Below are 19,431 nucleotides of genomic sequence, written 5' to 3'. Positions count from 1 at the left end.
CCCAAATCACCTCCCGCGCCCACAAATCGCGGTCGTGAACCGCCGAGCTCCCGGTACCTGCAGGAGTAGACGTGGTTCTTGCGGACGCTCCTCCTGAAGAAGCCCTTGCAGCCGTCACAGCTGGAGGCCCCGTAGTGCTTGCCCGTGGCGCGGTCCCCGCAGATGGAGCACAGGGAGCTGACCCCGTTGGGGAGCAGGTTGGTGTTGGCTGACTCGGCCGCGATGGCCTCTGCGGGCAGAGAACGGGGACAGTCAGAGCTCCCTGCGGTGGAAACCTCTCAGGTTACGGTGTCTGGGGTTGCAATGCAAGATGTGTTCCATCCCCAATCTGTTGAAACGGGTTGAGGAGGTGTTTTTTTATCTCATACCTCTGGTGGAGGGGTTGGGGGGAGTGTCTTTCTTTTAATGTGCCAGCTGTTAAACCCAGGTGGGTCAGTGTCCTTTATCCCTTCCAGGACCCCTCCTCCCTGCAGGGGATCTCTGCTGTCCATGGGCCATCGAGGCTCCCTGCAGGGCTGATACAATTCCATCATCCATGGGAGATGCTGCACCCAGGGGAGGAGCCCAGCATTCCCACCTGGATAAACCCTGGCATTCAGAACCCAGCACAGCCTGTGTGCACTGCATTCCCAATGGATAAACCCTGGCATTCAGAGCCCAGCACAGCCTGTGTGCACTGCATTCCCACCTGGATAAACCCTGGGATTCAGAGCCCAGCACAGCCTGTGTGCTCTGCATTCCCACCTGGATAAACCTGGGATTCAGAGCCCAGCACAGCCTGTGTGCACTGCATTCCCACCTGGATAAACCCTGGCATTCAGAGCCCAGCACAGCCTGTGTGCACTGCATTCCCACCTGGATAAACCCTGGGATTCAGAGCCCAGCACAGCCTGTGTGCACTGCATTCCCAATGGATAAACCCTGGCATTCAGAGCCCAGCACAGCCTGTGTGCACTGCATTCCCACCTGGATAAACCCTGGCATTCAGAGCCCAGCACAGCCTGTGTGCACTGCATTCCCACCTGGATAAACCTGGGATTCAGAGCCCAGCACAGCCTGTGTGCACTGCATTCCCACCTGGATAAACCCTGGCATTCAGAGCCCAGCACAGCCTGTGTGCACTGCATTCCCACCTGGATAAACCCTGGCATTCAGAGCCCAGCACAGCCTGTGTGCACTGCATTCCCACCTGGATAAACCCTGGCATTCAGAGCCCAGCACAGCCTGTGTGCTCTGCATTCCCACCTGGATAAACCCTGGCATTCAGAGCCCAGCACAGCCTGTGTGCTCTGCATTCCCACCTGGATAAACCCTGGCATTCAGAGCCCAGCACAGCCTGTGTGCACTGCATTCCCACCTGGATAAACCCTGGCATTCAGAGCCCAGCACAGCCTGTGTGCACTGCATTCCCAGAGGAACACCAGACCCATCTCACCACCACTGGACCCTTCCACAGGATCATCTCTGCTCCAACAGAACCACATCTGTCACTGCAGGCAGACTTAATTGGACTGCTACCAACACCCTGGCCAACAGGATGTCAGATTGTGTTCTGACTGTCAGTGTTTTCTTTTTTTTGGTACTACTACGTTTTTAATATTCCTAGTAAAGTGTTATTCCTATTCCCATATTTTTGCCTGAAAGCCCCTTAGTTTCAAAATTATAATAATTCAGAGGGAAGGGGTTTACATTCTCCATCCCAAGGGAAGCTCCTGCTTTTCTCTGGCAGGCACCTGTCTTTCCAAACCAAGACAATGGTCATGCCCTTCCCAAGCTCAGCTCCTTCGCTTCTGGTGTTGGTGTTTTCCCTCACTTTGGTGATCAGAGGGATTTCAAGCTGCATAACCTGAACTGTGTCTGAGAATTTATCAATTATCAGTGCTTTCCTGGAGAGATATAAAAAAAGCTCACTTGCAAGTGAGTTTTATGTTTTTGAAGGATGGGGAGCCACTTCTTCAAGGAGATACGTGGAGAACATGGTTCAAAGCTGGTATCCACAGAAGAAAATGGGAAAAAACACTCATTAAATTGAATAAATAGAATGCAGAGAAGAAACAGCAGAGGCAGAAAGGATGAACTGCTTCATGCCCATGAGAGAGGTGCTGAAGATAAAAGACTGTTCTTGAGAGCTCCTCTGCAGCTAGAAGGCAGAGACAGCAGCTCCCACAGGGATCGCTTTAGTTCTAGGTCTGGTCTGTCCTCTGAAATTCTCTCTGAAGAGGCTCACTGCTTCCCACTGGAGAGCAAGACAGGTGTGCAGGAAGATCAGACTTCTAAATTAGGGACCTAAAATTAGGTGATATGAATGCCTTCTGTCATGTCCTCCTGCACCCACTCATTTGGGGCAGGAATAGCTCTGCCCCTGCCTGCCCTGTGTGTGCACACTGCTGAAAACTCCTCTTGGAACCTCTCCCTCTGCCCTAAACACCAGAATCACTGCCCTCTTAATCCTCCTAATCTGAGGCACAGCTCGGGGAAGGGAAAAACAGGAGACCCTTGCGAAGAGGGCAGCTGACAGTGTTTGTATCTCTGTATCATAAAACCTGGGCGCTCGCTGCAGGTTTTATGAATTTATCCCACCTCTGGGAACATGTCCTGTGCTCCAGGGGAGCCCATCTCTGCTCCAGTGACCTCAGAAAAGTCCCTGGGACAGGGCACACCCTGAGGTGTCTCTGGGATGGGACATCCTAGCAACAGAGATGGGGAAAGCTCAGCTTAACCGTTCCTTAGAGAAAACTGCTCAGAAGGGGAGGGACTGCCATCTGGTCTGCCCAGAGAGAGTTTTCTAATCCATAATGCATAAAAATAGCTCTGGGTGATCCACACACAACGTATATATACAGAGAGAGAGAGAGTGAGAGAAGGTTATATTCACATGCACATCAAAAAATTCACAGTGAAAATATTTACTGTGCAATAGAAATTGTAATCAAAACCCCCTCAAAAAAAAAAAAACCCAAAAAAACCCAAAAAAAAAAAAAAAAAAAAAAAAAAAAAAAAAAACAAAAAACCCAAAAAACCAAAGCCAGCAAAGCTTTCATTTTTCAAAAACTGGACAGTTTCTTAGCTAAGGCTGGGACTAAGACATTTTTAGCCAAGACTTCACTGATGCAAAGTTAAAACTTCCTGTCACCTCCTAAAATAACCCTTTTGGTCCATATTCACCTCCTGGTGTATGGATGAGTTAATAAATGGGTTATAGCAAGATGACAGCAACATGACAAGAAAGAATGGCAGCATCAAAATCATTCTTAGGTCATAATGACAGGAGCTGAGATTTGCCTCTTCCCAAATTCTGTGTAAGATTCTCCCAGCTCTGACATTTGTCAGAAAGTGACACTTGAGTCCTTTGGGAACATTGTCTATGTCAGAGGTGTTTAATGGCAATTTACATTGATTTTAGGGGTTTTTTTTTGCAGTGATTCTTGATTTTATATTAGTTAAGAGCTCATTATTAAATGAACTATGGAGAATATACCTTTGAGTATAACTGCAGAACATTTGGGCGTCTGTTGTTCCATCCATTTTTTGAAGGAGCATATGACCATAAACAAATGCACTGTGTTGAATTCCATTTTAAAAATTTGCACAACCAAAATAAAGATAATGCAGCCAATTTCCTCTTCACCCACTCATGTTTTCTCTGGATTCAGAGGAATCCAGCCAAGGTCAAACAGTTTAGGTCTCTTCATCCTTCAGCTAGGTCCAGACTGCAAAATATTCCTGATGCTGGAAAGTAGTTACTCACTAGAAAAGGCTTTTTTTTCTAGAAAAGGCTTTTTTTTTTTTTTTTTTTTTTTTTTTTTTTTTTTTCCCTTTCTTTTCTGTGAGTAGGATGTGAGAATCTGCTTGCTGATCTAAGGAAGGAATTAATAATCTGGCCTTAAACCAGGTATTACTGGAGGAGGAGCCACCAGCACTGTGTGTGTGAGGGCCTGTGGAAATTAGCAAACCAAATTTTGCCCTCCCTTGTGTCCATGGAAGCACAAACAAACCACCAGCGAGGGTGGCTCTGTGCTAGGGCAGCTCCACAGCTAAAAATTCAAACCCTGGGAGGGAACCACGTGTCCTTTTCAGCTGAATTGGCTGAACGTGAACAGAAATTTTAACAAACAAATAAATAAATAAATGGAAAGCCCTAAGCCAGCATGCATGTTAATTACAATCATGATTTTTAATTACAAAATCCTGTCACCAGGAACAATGGGCTCCAAGTGAGAATTAGCTCAGAGAAGAGCAAAGCACAACTGATATTACCGGCACCAGGAGACTCTTTGAGCACAGCTTTCAAACCTACCCAATATTTGGATTTTTCCTGGACTGATCTCTGTGAGGAAAGGCAGAGGAAGGCCAGGATCCCTGGCAGCACAGCCTCCTGCCTGTGAAATCTGCTTTTTGTGCTCCATCCCTGCCTGGCACAGGGAGATAACCTGAACTGTTCCTACGCTGTGCCACTGTGCCTTTGACATTTCCACTGGAGGGATGCCCTTGATTTTGTTCTCCAGGAGGAGACCACAACTCATCTTGACTTTGTGTGGCTGAGCTGAGACCCTGCTTGTGGCCAGACTCCTCACTGGGGCTGTCCCCAAAGTTCACTGGCAGACATATCTGAGGTTTTGACCATTTTTTGTGAGTTATATTTAATCAGTGCTCAGACTGGGAGATCCCTAAGGCTGAGAGGAGCACCCCAGTGGCTTCCCCAGTTTTGGGATCAGCCAAGCTCACAACTGAAATGCACATAAATTTTTTGGTACCTATTGCCTTTGTATGTAAATCACTGCCTAACCAGGGCTGAGATGATAATGCCAGTTCTACAGTGATAAGAAATGACACAGAGGATGTTCTCATGATACCTCTGACCTCTGCACTGATTTTCCTTTCAGTTCCTTTACTGGCTACAGCTCTTCTAGATGCCCATTGTAAAAGAGAATTGTCTTGCAATACTTTCCAGCGTGGCTTTTATCTACCAGGAAATCCATGTTTTGGTGCACATAATTTGCAGTTAACAAATCCCCAAATTACATGTGCTGGGCCAGAATGTGAAGAGATCACAAGTGTGGCTTTAGGGCTTGAACACACACACAGAGTCAAACTCGGTGCCAAAGCCAGCATTGTGAAAGCTGTACACACAAATGTAGGGCAGGAGGGGGTTTAAACCCTGGCCACGTGCAGGTCAGCCTCTTTCTACATCAGCTTTTAGCAAACAGAAGAGTTTTTGAGATTTAAAACACAGCTGTGGTTCAGTGATCCTAAATCCTACAGGAGTGAGGATGAAGATGCCAACCAGAGAGGCCAGAGCTGTTCCAGGCACTCCTGAAGCTCGAAGGATGGTAAAATCACTGCCAAAACATCTCTGGTGGCTTTTGCATGGTCTGAACTGGGTCAGGCTCCTGGAAAAATTCCACCAACCTCGTGCCAGAGTCCCAGGGATCAGTGTGGGGTGTGGGTGCTGGGGCAGGACAGCGTGCACCACCCTGGGAGAAAGCGCTCCCCAAGCCTCAAGTGAGGAATTGGGGCTGCATTGCAACAATCTTCACATCTTCACCAAAATGAGACAACTCTGACAAGAGTGTGAGGGAATGGGCATTAACCACTCATAAAAACATGTGGGTTGTAATCCCTGCCTAAGTGGAGGAAACAAATTTGTGCAGAATGGGAAAATTTCTGCTGTTACAACACTTATTTCACAAAGGAAAGACAGAATTAGCAGTGACTTTTGATCCTTTCCTTTTGCCAGTCTTTCTATTTAAACCTTCAATATTTTTTACGTCACTCCCATAAAGTGTTCTATTCTTTATTTTGAATTAATCTTAAATTATTTGGCAAATTATGGGCTATTTGAAGGTGGAAAATCCAAAATACGTTTACAGGGAGATCTCGGAATGATAGCAGCTTCCTGAAGAAGAAATGTCTAAGCACAGGAAGTGCTCCACAAAATTAATCCACCCCAAATTTTGATGAAATAATGTTCTGAAGAAGGAAAGAGTTGGTTCCAAGAAAGCATGACCTTATTTGAAAATATTCCAATTTTCACTTTTGGAATTGTTCAGAAGGTAAGAAACTATGCTGAGTCCACCAAAATAAATATTGCATCCTTTCCTGTTCATGTTTATAGAGGGCAAAGCTGTCATCATTTAGTAGGGAAAATACAGATGAACCTCAGGAGAGATATAAACAATCTTAAAAAAATACAACATAGTTATAAAAAAATACCTAAAATAAGGTTGTTTCTTGATTCTAAAAAAATTAAAAATATTTCTGAAGCCACAAGGAAACAGTGATTTTGAATTACCTCAGGGGACTGAACTCAGCTGGACAGCAATAGATTTCCATGCATGACCATTTCAGGTCTTTTTTGAAGTTATTTTTACAAACTGTAGAAAAGGACACTTACCCAAGACAAACAAGCTAATTTCAAAGCAGCTACTTCCCCAGAGAGCTGGTTAGTCATTAACAGCTAAACAAATAACACAATACCGAGCTCGATAAAGTTCAGAAAAAACTCAACCTGTCAGTTCTGCTGTGTGAATCAACACAGAGCCCAAACAGGCATTGGTGGTTCGTTTGCAAAATTATATTGAATTTTGAAGAAATTTGTGCTTCAAAAAGTGAAAAATGTCTTCTTGTTCAATGGGAAGTGGCAAAGCCAAACAACTGTGTTAAATGACATTTCTGGAGTAGGATAGGAGATGGTAATTTTTCTGCAAGAATAAGATCCTGTCTATCTGGAGCTTACAAAAACCATATATATTGAAAATCCTTGATTTGGGGACAGCCAGAGCTCTACAGAAGGCAATTTTAAATTCAAGTTCCTTTGGGCCTTTTAACTTTACTTGTCTTCATACCTCCCTCCATGCCCCACACTAACAAGTCTAATCATTTTATATTGTAGGTGATATCCCTACCGAAATTCTGATTTCTTTTGATGAACCAGTTAATGAGCAAATGTGAAAATCCCTTCTTAACTTCACTAAGCTTCTTAATAAATTAAAAGGCTGCCAAAACTCTCCAAAGAGATCACTAACTAACATTGGAATCTCATTCAGTTGCACGATTTGTCTCATGAAATATGACCAAAATGCCCTTTATTTTTACACAGCGAGCAGTTGATTTCACAGGATGGAGTTTATGCCAGAGTACTTCTGACTGCATAAAAATTAAATACTACACAAAGCGCGTTATTCCTGCAAAGCGGAAGTCTCGGCGTATAAACACTCCCGCCTCCCAGCCAAGTCCTTTTGTGCCCCAAAAACTGTTGGACCATCTTGGTAGCCAGAAAAGGAATACAAAACTAGCAATGATTTGGGTATTGTTTCTCAATCCAAGTTCCCAGGACCAACTTAAACAGGGCACACGGTCACGGACAAATGTCGTTTGGGAGGACACGTTTTCCCGAGGATTAAATATCAACTGAAGTCGTATACAGGAACGAAACACACATTTGAACGAGAAATATTGGTAATAACTCCTCTCCTAAGCAATGAGACAAACCCAGGGAATGCCATGAAGGCCTCTAACAACATCTGCAAAACCTGGTGGACTCTCCAGGGCGTGACGCTCAGGCCAACAATGAAAAGAATAACCCAAAATGGGACTGGCAGGTGAAAGGATCGTGTTCCAGCCCAAACATGACCACGGATGCAACAGAGGTTGACAGGTCAGCTCCTCAAATATCGCCCCTTCCACCCTTTGCCCCACACCTCCCACCAGCCTTTCCTCTGTGCCCAGATTTATAACAAAACTAATGGAGCTTATTCAAGAGAAAACGAATAAAAATCTCACCGGCGTTATTGGGGAGCACGCGGAGGTTGTCGAATTCCAGCATGGTATAAGAGGAGTCCAAGGAGTCGACATAATCTGGCATATCCATGTCCATGATGGACTGACAAAGCTTCATTATTACTTGACAGCAGCGAGGGAAGAGGCAGAAACAGCCCCACTGTCAATCACGGCCAAGGTTTCCTCTGCAGAGAGAGACACCCCGGCCCTCGCGATGACAAATCATTACCCAGCTCTGCCCGCAGTCCCCTCCCCGTGCCAGGACAGAAGGGACGAGGCCAAACCCTCTGGGGCAGTCCCTCCCTTCCCGGGGTGCATCTCGCTCTCTGGCTCCTGATAAGGTGATGTAGATAAGGCCCAGGCTCAAACGCCTTGGATTGCATCTTCGGGTCAATACAGCCGCATTTATGGCTGCTCCTGCACAAACATTTTGAGAAGGGCTGAGGAGAGGCCGTGGCACACGTGTGTCACCCTCCCAGGTTAGAGCAGTGGTCACGTCCAACCACCAATTGTCGCCTTGCTCGCCTGCCAGCCCGTGGGGAAAGAGCAAATGCTGTCACTTGAGGCTCACAAGGACAATAAATCAGTGGCCCACCGAATGAAGACCATTAAAGGCAGGTCAGCATTGAGAACCTGAGTTATTTCCGTGAGGCACCGCAGTGTTCACACCTTGAGTTGCAGCTGGAAGGGGAAAATGAGGCTTCATTCCAGCTGTACACGTGGGTCTCACCCTGCTTCACAGGCAGAGGCGAGGTGGAGGAGGTGACTTCCACCCACCACCCTCCATCCCTCTCACCTGTGTCCTCCTCCCGACTCCAGGCAGCCCCAGTGTCCCAGGGCTCCCTCTGGGGAGGAGCTGGGCTGTGCTGGTGAGTTGTCATCATGGAAGGGTTCAAACGATGGCACAAGATGAAAATGGAAAAGGCTGGGAGGAACTGGGCAGGCTCCCTTGCAGATGTGTGGTGTTGCATTTCACGCTGACCCGCTCCCGGCTTTTCTGGGAAAGGTCCCTGTTACAGAAATTCAATTCCAGTTTTTTCCCCCACAGTCCTGTGGTGTTTGGTCTGGGTATTTTTTTTAATTTACTGAATTTTACACGAACCAGCTCTTTCAATTTACTGAATTTTACCCAAAAGTTCTTTCCTTGTTAAGACTCATGAGCTGTGCTTCAGAGGCTGGAAATAAAAGTCAGCCATGCAAAGCCATACAGCTTGGAGTGATTGGTTTGTTCCCACTTTGATCTTCCAGATGCCCTCCCTGACACTACAATTCCCTCTCCAGTGACGTGGGTTTGTGTCAGAGGGTCTTTCCTCTCCGTGAGCTGTTCTGAGAGATCCAGGTCAACATCCTGTTGAATCTGGAGGAAAAGAAGAGTCTTGAGAAACAGGGAGACGTGTTGCCAGAAAAGGAGTCTTGGCCAAAAGGATGGGATTGCCAGACTGCCTGAACTCTCACTGAACCGAGGAGCAGGCCAGCCTCATGGATCCCAGCAATCTCCAAAGAGCAAGAAATACTCCAAAATCTAACCTTTTAACTGTCTTCATTATACTAATTTGATTTAATCCCAATTTCACTTTTAGTTTTAATATCTTTTCTCGTATCCTAGGGTTTCACAGTGGACATTGCAAGGAGTTAACTCCAGATAGGCTTTTCCTCTATAAAGATTGGGTGTAGAAACTTTTAGCTTTACTTTCTTATCGTTTCTGGGGAATAAAATGATTTCATGTGCCATATTTTCCTTTTCCTTCTTTCCCTTTTTAAGAACACGTTGTAACCAGTGGTGCACAAATGACTCCCTGCTTAGATAAGACGTTATGTTTTTATCCTTGGACTGTGCCCCAGGCTCCCAGTAATGCCAGCATCAGCTAAGGTTGGGATCTGATTACTCTTTCTTGCCTCTTACTCAATGTCAGGCTTGATTATGCCCATTAATCTGGCTTTTTTTTTTTTTTTCTTTTAAACTGAGCTGTGGGCACAATCCTGCCTGATTCTCAGCACTCTGCTACTACTACAGCAGCAAAGGTTTTTCACATTTCCACAATTCTAGGGGTTATTTTTTGTTTTTTCTTTAATGGATTTCTCACCATTAAAATAGCCATTTTGGTACTTACCAAGCTTTTGGGCAGCTGTGGCTCAGAGAAGAGACATCTGGGCTCCTGCCCTGATCTTTTTGGCTTTAGAGATCTCCCAGTGTTTTCCATCCCTCACTATGATGTGAGGATTGAGGACAGTTTCCAAGGAAAGTTGTGGGATGAGGGTGTGCTTGGACAATTTTCATCCTGGGAATGACAAAAGGTTACAGAGCAAATTTCATCGTTCAGGACCAGATTTCAGCACCACATCCACACTGATAATCAGGACTGACTTGTGGAAGGTGCTGTTGGAGGGACAGAACGTGGCATTTTTTCCAAATGGATGTCAACGCCCTGTTCCAAACCACTCCAGCACAAAAGCAGCCCTGAGGATGGACAAAACCTTGCTGAGGTTTGAGCAGTTTCTTCTTTTTCCTCTCCCTGGTTTCTTACATCACTTTCTGAGTCACAGCTGCAATCCAGCTGGGACCTACTCAAGGCCAAGGTTAAGTTTTATCAATATCAGGAGAAATCAAACTCACTCAGAGGTGGCCTCACAGCTCCTGATCACTGCTCATGCCACAGTGAAGTGACAGTGGCCCAGCCAAGAGCAGGAACCTCGAGCTGGTTTCTTATCACCTTACCATGATCCAGCCTGACAGAGCAGTCAGGGAGATGGGAAGAGAGCTCAGATCCTTCCCCAGAGCGTGGCCGCAGAAAGGATGGATTTGAGTGGAGATCTGTGATCAAGACTTTCTGCTGAGACACTTCCAGGGGCTGTCCTTGGGTGCTCAGGCATCTCAGGTGGATAACCAAAGGCAAAACTGGCTGGGTTAACTCAATCTTCCCAGTCTGGAAATGGATGTCAATCCTCCTCCATATGGACATAATCCTCTTTTCAATGTGTTTTCCATTTATTCCTGTTTTGACTCTGAGGCTGGATATAGCTGGAGGGTGAAGGGGAAAGGGGAGAAGGGAGAAAGCGGCAAAGTTTAATAAAAATAATATGAGCGTTCAAAGTTCGAGCTCTGGGAATGAATCAAGGTGGATTCTCCTACGTGAGGGCACAGGGCAGGCTCTGAAGAACACATGGTCCCAATGACAGAGCACACTTATTCCTAGAAATAAAATTCAGGTGCTTTTGGGAACACTTGTTAGACAAGATGAAGCGCAGAAAAGATAAGGACACTTTGATTGATTAAGAGAGAACACAAAGTACTGAGGGCAGGGCGTCAGAAATAACATTTCTTTGGCAAGGTAAGTGCTGGGGGAAGATGTTTGCAAGCCATGGAAGCTGCACATCCATCTCTAGAGACTGATTTTCATGGAAAGTTACTCAGTGCTGCACATGGAGAGAGGTGTCTGAGAGACTAAAACTTACCGAAGGACTTGTTGCTATGCAAAATGGCGAGGCAGAAGTCACTGACTGTGTTTTTGGAACAGAAGTTTTCTTCTTTTATTCATAGAAAGCCATTTAAAATCCCCTGCCACTGCTTTGAAATTTTCTCTGACTGAAATGCAGCACTTTTTATATTTTTGTGAACTTGCAAGGTTCAGGAGAAGGATTTCTATGCAGTGTGCATAAATCCATCAATGAGCAGGTGGTTTTCAGAAGCAACAGTAACCATAATATTACCTATTTGGACAGGTGGTGTCTGGATAAAAACAATAATTTAAAAACAGAAAGCAGCAAGGCCCTTTTCTGGGTAATGTATAAATAAAACCAGTGTGCTTCTGACATTATAATCAGTGTGAAATCATATCCTTAATATGTAATTACCATGGCAGATATTTCAAAGTTATCTAGACCAGATGTTATTAAATCAGTTTGATATCTGTGATACACTAAACAGCAAAATGTTTCTTTACCTTTTCAGGTATCTCTTATTACAATGAACATTACATTTCTGCATGTTGTGACTGTCTCCTTGTTCTTCCAGCTGTTATCTCTCAAAAATATTTTGTCTGTGTGGTGATTTTTCATAAATAAAAAATAATTTAAGAAATTTCTCAAGTCCAGTGATGGATGATGGCCTGATGGACATGGGAGAGCATCACCCATCGTGCAGAAGGATGGAGAGGAGAAAAAACAAAAAAAATCAGGACTTTTACCTCCTTTCTCCCCAGACAAACTTATTTTGCTTTACTGCTGCCAAACACATTCATTTATCATTTACTCTTTTTGCTTTAGAACAATGAGGTTTGCTCTTCCATAACAACCCTTTGGAGTAAACAGAAACTTAAACAAGCTCCAGTCACTATACCGGAAAAAAAATCCTTTACAACGATTTAAACAAACAAGCAAGCAAACAAACAAACAAACCCAAACTGTGACACACCCTCAAAAAACCTACAACGACAGAAGATCAAACCCAAACCAAATAAAATAAAATAAAATAACACCTTTAAAAAACTCTTTCCACCAGGTTGGAATGATGGATTCTGGTCTTTACAAACGGTCAAGTACAAATCCCCCAGAGACCCCACTGCCAGCAGTGACTTCAGGCTGTCCAATTTGTGAAATTCCCTGTAATTCCACCAAATGTTCAGCACAGACAAAACCTTACTTGGATTTGGGGAATAAATTAAAGATGTTTTAAATTTTTCTGATGACCAAAGGTCAGGCTGATGACTTGTTCTTTCTGAGTTCACATAACTTTTGTTCTTGGCTGCAGAGCTCTTGGCCAAGGCCGGAATTTCAGAAGCACAAAGGGCTCCTTTTGATTTCCCAACGTGAAGCAGCCTGGATTTCAGCTCTGCTGAGAAAATGGGAGCTCCCGCTGGGAATAACAACTGGATTTGCAAAGATGTAGCCACAGGCCACTGGTGATTGAGAAATAAACCCATTTTTTTGGACACCTGAGTGAAACCTGATTAAAACCTCATTTCTCCTACGTGGGGTCCAAGACCTTTTAAAAACCTGTCCCTGCCTGGCAAATGCTTCATAGTCAACACCTGATGCCTCCATGCACCAGCTGGAATTTATTTGTTTATGGAATTTGCTTTCCATAAACAGGAGTAAATTCTCAGAAATAAGAAATGCCTGCAATATTTTTTTGAAAAAAAAAAAAATCCTCACATGATCAAATACCTTTATGAGTGGGTATTCCTTGAGGAAAATTCAGAGGACTCCTGGTCTCTTCTCCTTTCTGGAAAGAGATCAGCTGATCAACACTGGAAATAATTATGGAAAACCAGGAACAAGCTTCATTTAATACTTTTTTGTGGAAAAAAATTTGTTGATTTCATTTGTAATTGAACTTTGAAGTTCACTGAAGGGAAGGCAATTAAAATATTTAACAATGAACAAAAATAAAAGTGCTAAAAGGACAGAAACAAAACATCTTGGTTTTTATGTTTGTTTGCAAATCCTAGGCAAGGTACCAGTTTCTGAATCAAGTTTGGGGCCCTTTGCAACATTTTGAAACTAAAATTAATGTTATGACCCAGGAAACAAAACTGACAAATTTGTGGGAACATCACCTTCTGTCTGAAAATTTAAGGATTTCAATAGACGTCATATCTGGCACAATTAATTCATGAAATAATCAACTTGTTTGTACAACTCCACCTCAGTCACCAAAATTAAGATGGGACTTACTTCAATTAATTTATATTGTGTTCCACAGGTGAGATTTTAGCAGTGGTTCACTCTATGGCAGGGAAATGTTCCTTTTCCAGTTATTTCCTGCAAAGATAACAAGTTTTTCCTAGGCTGGGCTTACACAGGAAAATACAAACTAAAATAGTTGCAAGAGTTTGGGCTGAGCTCTGCTCCATCTTAGAACCATCCATCCCAAATTCCTCCAAACTGTTGATATATCCAACACTGAATAGAAACTGGAAAACACAGCTTTGGAATATGCTGTCCAGAGAACCAAAACACAGGGAAGAAATCAAAAAATAATCAAACTTCCATTTTTTCCCTCATTCTCCCCTCACTGCCCTTGGGATAAGTTGTTCCCACGTGCTCATCCAGATTTTGTCAGTCAGAGAATTGTGAGGTTGCATCAGAGCCCCTTCTCCAGATCACCATTGCTCAGTTCTCCTGATTTTCACCATCCCAAACTAAGATTTCACACATGGATTGGAAAATCAGTGTCTCTGCAACCCCTGGAGAAAAACCAGAGTGCCATGGAATTACTGAGATTGGAAAGGACCTCCAAGATCAGAGCCCGTCCATTCCCCAGCACTGCCAAGGCCACCACCAACCCCACGTGCCACATCTAAATGCTTTTTAAACCTCTGCAGGGATGGTGACCTCACCTTCCCTGGGCAGCCAGGCCCAGCACTTGATAACCCTTCCCATGAAGAGATTTTTCCTACTCTCCAATCTCAGCCTCCCTGGCTCAGCCCGAGGCCGTTTCCTCTCCTGCTGTGTGCAGAGGGTGATTCATCCCAAACCCACACAGGTGTCCAAGAGACCTCGGAGGAACTGCAGGGCTGTGCCAACCTCCCTGCACAGAGCTCACCGGGAGTTCCACTCAACCTGCAGATTTTATGGAAGGTGAAGTCACAGGAGATAAACTCTTCCTTGCCAAGAATGAACGTGGAGCTGTCAGGAGTTGGGTTGGGTTCCTCCACCATGGGTGACAGCAGCCCCTCACCAAAGCAAACAGCAAATAAATCAACAATAAAGAGTAAAAAGTAAATAAATAAATAACAAATAAACAGCAAATATCCCAGCCTGAGACAGGGCTGGCAGCAGGAGAGCAGAGAGGAGCCAGGGAGAGCATTACCTCACCCGCTGCTGCCAGAGCAGGCATGGGACTCATCTGGAGCACTCCACTGCCTCTGGGCAAGCTTTTGGCTTTTTTCCTGCTAAAAACACTGTTTAGTCAGGAGCAACCAGCCTCGAGAGGAGTATTTGCTGTGACTCCCATGTCCCCTGTGAACAGCATTCCTGCCACCTCGAGCTTTTTCGGCGGCGGTGTTGACACTTCTTCCGATCTGTCATTAGCCCAGCTGAGGAGAGAACAGAAATGCTGTTCAAGCCCCAGCTCCAACGTGGGAGGTTAGCAGTGCAAATCCTTGCCTTGCACTGAAAATGTGATGAGTGTTTTATGTTGGTGTTGTGCTTTCTATTTTAGGGAATGCCTTTGTTGTGTTACAAGCCCTTTCCTAGCACATAAAGCACCGTTTTTAGGGTTTTTCTAGCACAGATATACACATTTATTCCAAACTGTAATCTCCCAAAAATTAACCCAGGACTTGTGTTTGGACTTGTATCTTACAAATTCCTAGCCCCGAGTTTAAAAGCATTTACCTTGTCCCTTGTTTTCCTTTTGTATTTTAAGATTTCTGTGCTGGAGTCTGGATCCAGATTTCTCAAAATGAATATTCAAATGTTACCAAAATTCACCTTTTCCGGTTGTAAGGTTTTTTCTTGTAAACCATTCTCCTCAGTGTCTTCACACTGTACTTTTGTTTTATGAGATAAAACAGATTGTATTTCAGAGAATCACCAGGAATGGGTTGACCTTTGACTGTGAACAGAGGAATCATCAGCAGATTTACAGTAACCTGAACAATGTTCCTTCCAGGAAAATGATGGAGCATTTTTTGGGGTAGATTTGACTTCTGTTTCTGTCCCCCAGATTTTCTATCTTTGCCATTCTTCAGACAAGTTAAGATGGAATTCCTCCAAAATACTCCTTTCGGTGTTGCCTTCTAAGTAAACTAACTGCAAATATAAAAATTTCAGAGAGAAGACAGGCCACTTAAAAAAAAGCCAAAACAAACCCCAAAGGTTAAGTACATTTTATCTGCAACAATCCATTATATATTTGTACATCTGACCTTGCAGCTCCTTCACACACACAGACATTTTGTTCAGCATCAGGGTAGAAGTGAGAAATCCTCAACCAACATGTTAAGTGCTCTGGAGAAAAACTTTCCATTTCTGCAGGGGACTGGAAAGCTGAAACAGGCACAAACCTAAATAAATATTGATTTTTTTTTTTTAAATGATGGATTATCTGAAATGTGTACTGTGTAGAAATTGATGGTACTTTGGAGTAAACATCTATGAGTTATAATAGCATCAAAAAGATAAAGTCAAGAAGAAAAATGAGAAAATCTGCCAGAAAGATCACAGAATTATAGAATATCCTGAGTTGGAAGGGACAAGAATCATTGAGTGGAAGTGTCCCTGGCAGTGTCCAAGGCCAGGTTGGACAGGGCTTGGAGCAGCCTGGGACAGTGGGAGTGTCCCTGCCCATGGCTGATGAGGGAATGGGACCATCCTTAAAATCTCTTCCAATCCAAACGATCCATTGGATCCATAATCCAAAATGAAAAGTTATTTTTAAAGTATTTGGGGCAAATTCAGGCAGATTGTCCTTTCTAAAAGATTATCCCCTGCAAAGAAACAAAAGCAAAAAACCAAACCAAACACCAACCAAACAAAAAAAAAACAAAAAAACAAACAAACAAAACCAAACCAAAACAAAAAAAACCCCAAAAAAACCCACACCAAAAAAACAAAACAAAACAAAAAAAACCCACAAAAAAAACCAAACAAACAAAAAAACAAAAAAACAACAACAACAACACAAAAAAACCCACACACCAAAAAACCACCAAAAAAACCAAACAGCAAAAAAAGGTGGTAAACAGAAATACTGATGTATGGAAAAATGCTTTTCATTACTTTCAGCTGAAGAAACTATTGTAAACATCCAGCTATATTTTCCCCTTAATATCCATTTTTGAACGCTTCAGTCTCTTCCAGACTTCCCAATTGCTGCTCTCTCAGTGGGTATAGCAAAAGCAAGTGACTCTTTGCCAAGTGACAAACACACATCCCCAAACCCCTGGGTCTCACAGATATTTTCAGGAAATTGCTGTAACTCCTGATAAATCTTTGCAGACCACTGGGATGATGTTTGTGGATGCATTTTTGAGGCTGCCCCACTGGAGAGGCTTTGCCACTCACAGGGGAAAGCATGCTTTACCTATATCCTTCCTATAGGCTATATTTTGCACATCTGCCTTTAATTGGAACCATTTCACATCCTCAGGAATATGTGACATCAAGTGGATCGTTCAGAAATCTGAGTTAATCAGCAAATTATACATTCCTCTGGTTTTTATTATTCATGAATTGCCAGTGTCAAAATTCCTTCAGGGCAGAGTTTTTGGCAAATCTTGTGAGCCCAAATGTATGGTAAGTGTCACAGGCTTGGGGACAGATCAGACCTGCATTTTTACACCATATATCTATTTACTACAGCTATTTTCCCACTGACACATGGAATAACCTAAGCTCTGTCCTGCTGTTTGTTTGGGGTTTTCTCCTCCAGATATTTCAGGGAGGGAATGGGGTAAAGAGTCCCAAATCCTGGAGGAGCTCTCCAAGCCAAGCTTCATTTCTGATTTCAGTGATGTTTAGAAAATTACATGGGGTTGTTACTCCCTTGCTGAAACAGGCCACTGTGGCCTCCCCTGTTAATAGCTGCCTGCCAATTATATTTTGCTGCGGGCCAGAATTCTGCATAAAAACACCAATGAATTATTAGCAGAGGGAAAAGGCTCCTTTATTGCTCTTGTTTATATTTCAGCAGCACTTGGGGGTGGAAGCTCCCAGCCCAGGTGCTGCTCAGAAATGCTGCAAGGAACATCCCTGGTGATAATAACTGCAGGAAAAAAGAGGTGAGGAGCAGAAGTGAAGAGGGAAACCAGCCCAGCTCAGTCCCACGTGAACATCTTCCCCAAATAAAGTCACTGCTTTGTGAGAATCACCCAAATCTCAGTGCATGGAGAGAGTTTAATCAGCTGATGGTTTTAATTGAAAGAGGAGCTGATCAAAAAAATCTGATTTCACCACAAAAAGGAGAATGAATGGAACAATTGCTGAAAATTATTTAGCAACATTTTGTGAGCCGATGGAGTCCCCACAAACTCAGAGAGAAACACCATCACCAAGGACTGGAACAATTCCTTTTTGGCCTGAATTTCACTGATGGGTATACAAGGTATATATAATACAAATTACCTGCCACTCTTGAACTCTGGTTTTTATACAACAGCTCATCTCATCTTTCTCCTGGACATCTCCAGCCTTCCTGCTTTCTTCCAGTTAGGATATTCTAACTGGTATTGGCCAGGAATAACAACCAGCCAGGCGGCCACAAGCAATTTACACTCCACAGTTGCAATATTCTCTTTATGCACTTAGATTTTGGCCCATTTTTCTCTCTAGAAGATTATGCAATGCTAATTACATTCGGGGGTTTTTTTTCCCTAGGAGGCTTGATAGAAACACATCCAAAGGCATATTTCCCTGGGCAATAGCCAGCTTTAATAAATTCTGGTTGCACTGGAAATATTTGTATTTTAATCTGTAAAACAGAGATTAGGCAAAACTTTCTAATATTGCTTAAGCACTTCAAGCCAAGAAACAATTCCATTGTACCTTAAATTAAACATATGATTTTCATATCATTCTAAAGGAGGGTGGATACATTTCTTCCCCAAATGTATGTTCCAGTTGTATATTTGTGAGTTTAGATCAAGATATTGAGAAAATAACCAACGTTTGCTGTGTGCACAGCAGGTTACACACCAATGCCTTGCTAAAACCCACACTGCTGATCAAGTGTATTAAATATTTTTTTTACAGAAATTTTCTCTAATCCTCGCTTGAAAAATAAATCCCAGACAAGAGCAATAAGGATAAGGGGCTTTCAGAGAAAGATGGATAAATTAAATAATGAAATCCACACCTTCTAAAATTATATTTCTATGTTTTCTTAACAGGCAGATCCATGGACAATGTGATGATCTACAGACAATCAGATTTAGCTACAGGATAACTTATCCCAGTAAGAAATACCCACAATTTAGGGGGGGAATCCCTTCTCTTACTTCTGTACATGTTGATCTACAGCAGCAGCATTGAAACCAGCTCACCTAAAGCAGGATTACTCTGGATTTACAATCACTCTAAACAGAACCTCTCCCAATTAAATCCACCCAGAGCATAAAGAAATCCTGCTGGCAATACAAAAAAAACCCATTTGCCTCATTTCTTCTGAATTTTCAGCAGCACAAGGACACTGAGCATCATCCATGGATACCCTGGTGAGCATGGAAACCTTTCCTGGTGCAAACGGACCCAGATATCAGATTGGCTTGGCCAATTGAGCAAAATCCACTTTAAAAACCCAGATCAGGCAGCGATAACGATGGGATGCTCAGGCTTTCCTCTTACTGAAGATGGCAGCAGAGATACTGAGTCCCTGAGCAGAGCAGAGTTTATTTTCTGCACCTCTGTCGGGGCTGCTCCCAGTCCCTGGAAATTCCTTCAGGAATGGAACAAGGCAGAACCCAACAGAAAATAAAAGGAGGGAGTCAGGAGCTGACTGCGGATGTTCCTCACCGTGTCCTGTTGCTCCTGGCCCTCTCCCCTGCTTTCCACACAGGACATGGTGTTTGCACAGCCTCCCTGCAGGAATGAGTTGTCTCCAGGCTGCAGCAGCATCAGAGAGACAAAACCGGAGGAGTATCCTGGAAAAGGAGAAATGGGTGATGGGAAACAGATGTTTTCCCTTAATTGCTTATTGCAGAGGCAGCCCAG

General features: G+C 43.6%; 1 protein-coding gene across 6 annotated transcripts in view; it reads right to left on the bottom strand.

Annotated features, from left to right (window-relative positions):
* LOC134557797 (hepatocyte nuclear factor 4-beta-like) overlaps positions 1–19,431 on the bottom strand; it is a 61,383-nt gene that overhangs the window by 19,266 nt on the left and 22,686 nt on the right. The window contains exons 5-15 of one of the 6 annotated variants that reach the window (XM_063411051.1): positions 19,234–19,361; positions 15,651–16,211; positions 15,118–15,534; positions 14,591–14,816; positions 13,453–13,539; positions 12,943–13,000; positions 10,496–10,798; positions 9,891–10,058; positions 8,576–9,136; positions 7,783–7,964; positions 58–229 (exon numbers count right to left, since the gene is read on the bottom strand). In XM_063411051.1, the coding sequence (XP_063267121.1) occupies positions 58–229; positions 7,783–7,897 (287 nt within the window). In that variant the 5' untranslated portion in view covers positions 7,898–7,964; positions 8,576–9,136; positions 9,891–10,058; ... (5 more) ...; positions 15,651–16,211; positions 19,234–19,361. Of the gene's footprint in view, positions 1–57; positions 230–7,782; positions 7,965–8,575; positions 9,137–9,890; positions 10,059–10,495; positions 10,799–11,720; positions 12,883–12,942; positions 13,001–13,452; positions 14,454–14,590; positions 14,817–15,117; positions 15,535–15,650; positions 16,212–19,233; positions 19,362–19,431 lie in introns of those variants that run through there. The other 5 variants (XM_063411055.1, XM_063411052.1, XM_063411050.1 and 2 more) reach the window with 5 other exon arrangements.

This window comes from Prinia subflava, chromosome 13 (assembly GCF_021018805.1).
Source record: "Prinia subflava isolate CZ2003 ecotype Zambia chromosome 13, Cam_Psub_1.2, whole genome shotgun sequence".
Classification (NCBI taxonomy): Eukaryota; Metazoa; Chordata; class Aves; order Passeriformes; family Cisticolidae; genus Prinia; species Prinia subflava.
This window is presented reverse-complemented; position numbering and strand designations above follow the sequence as displayed.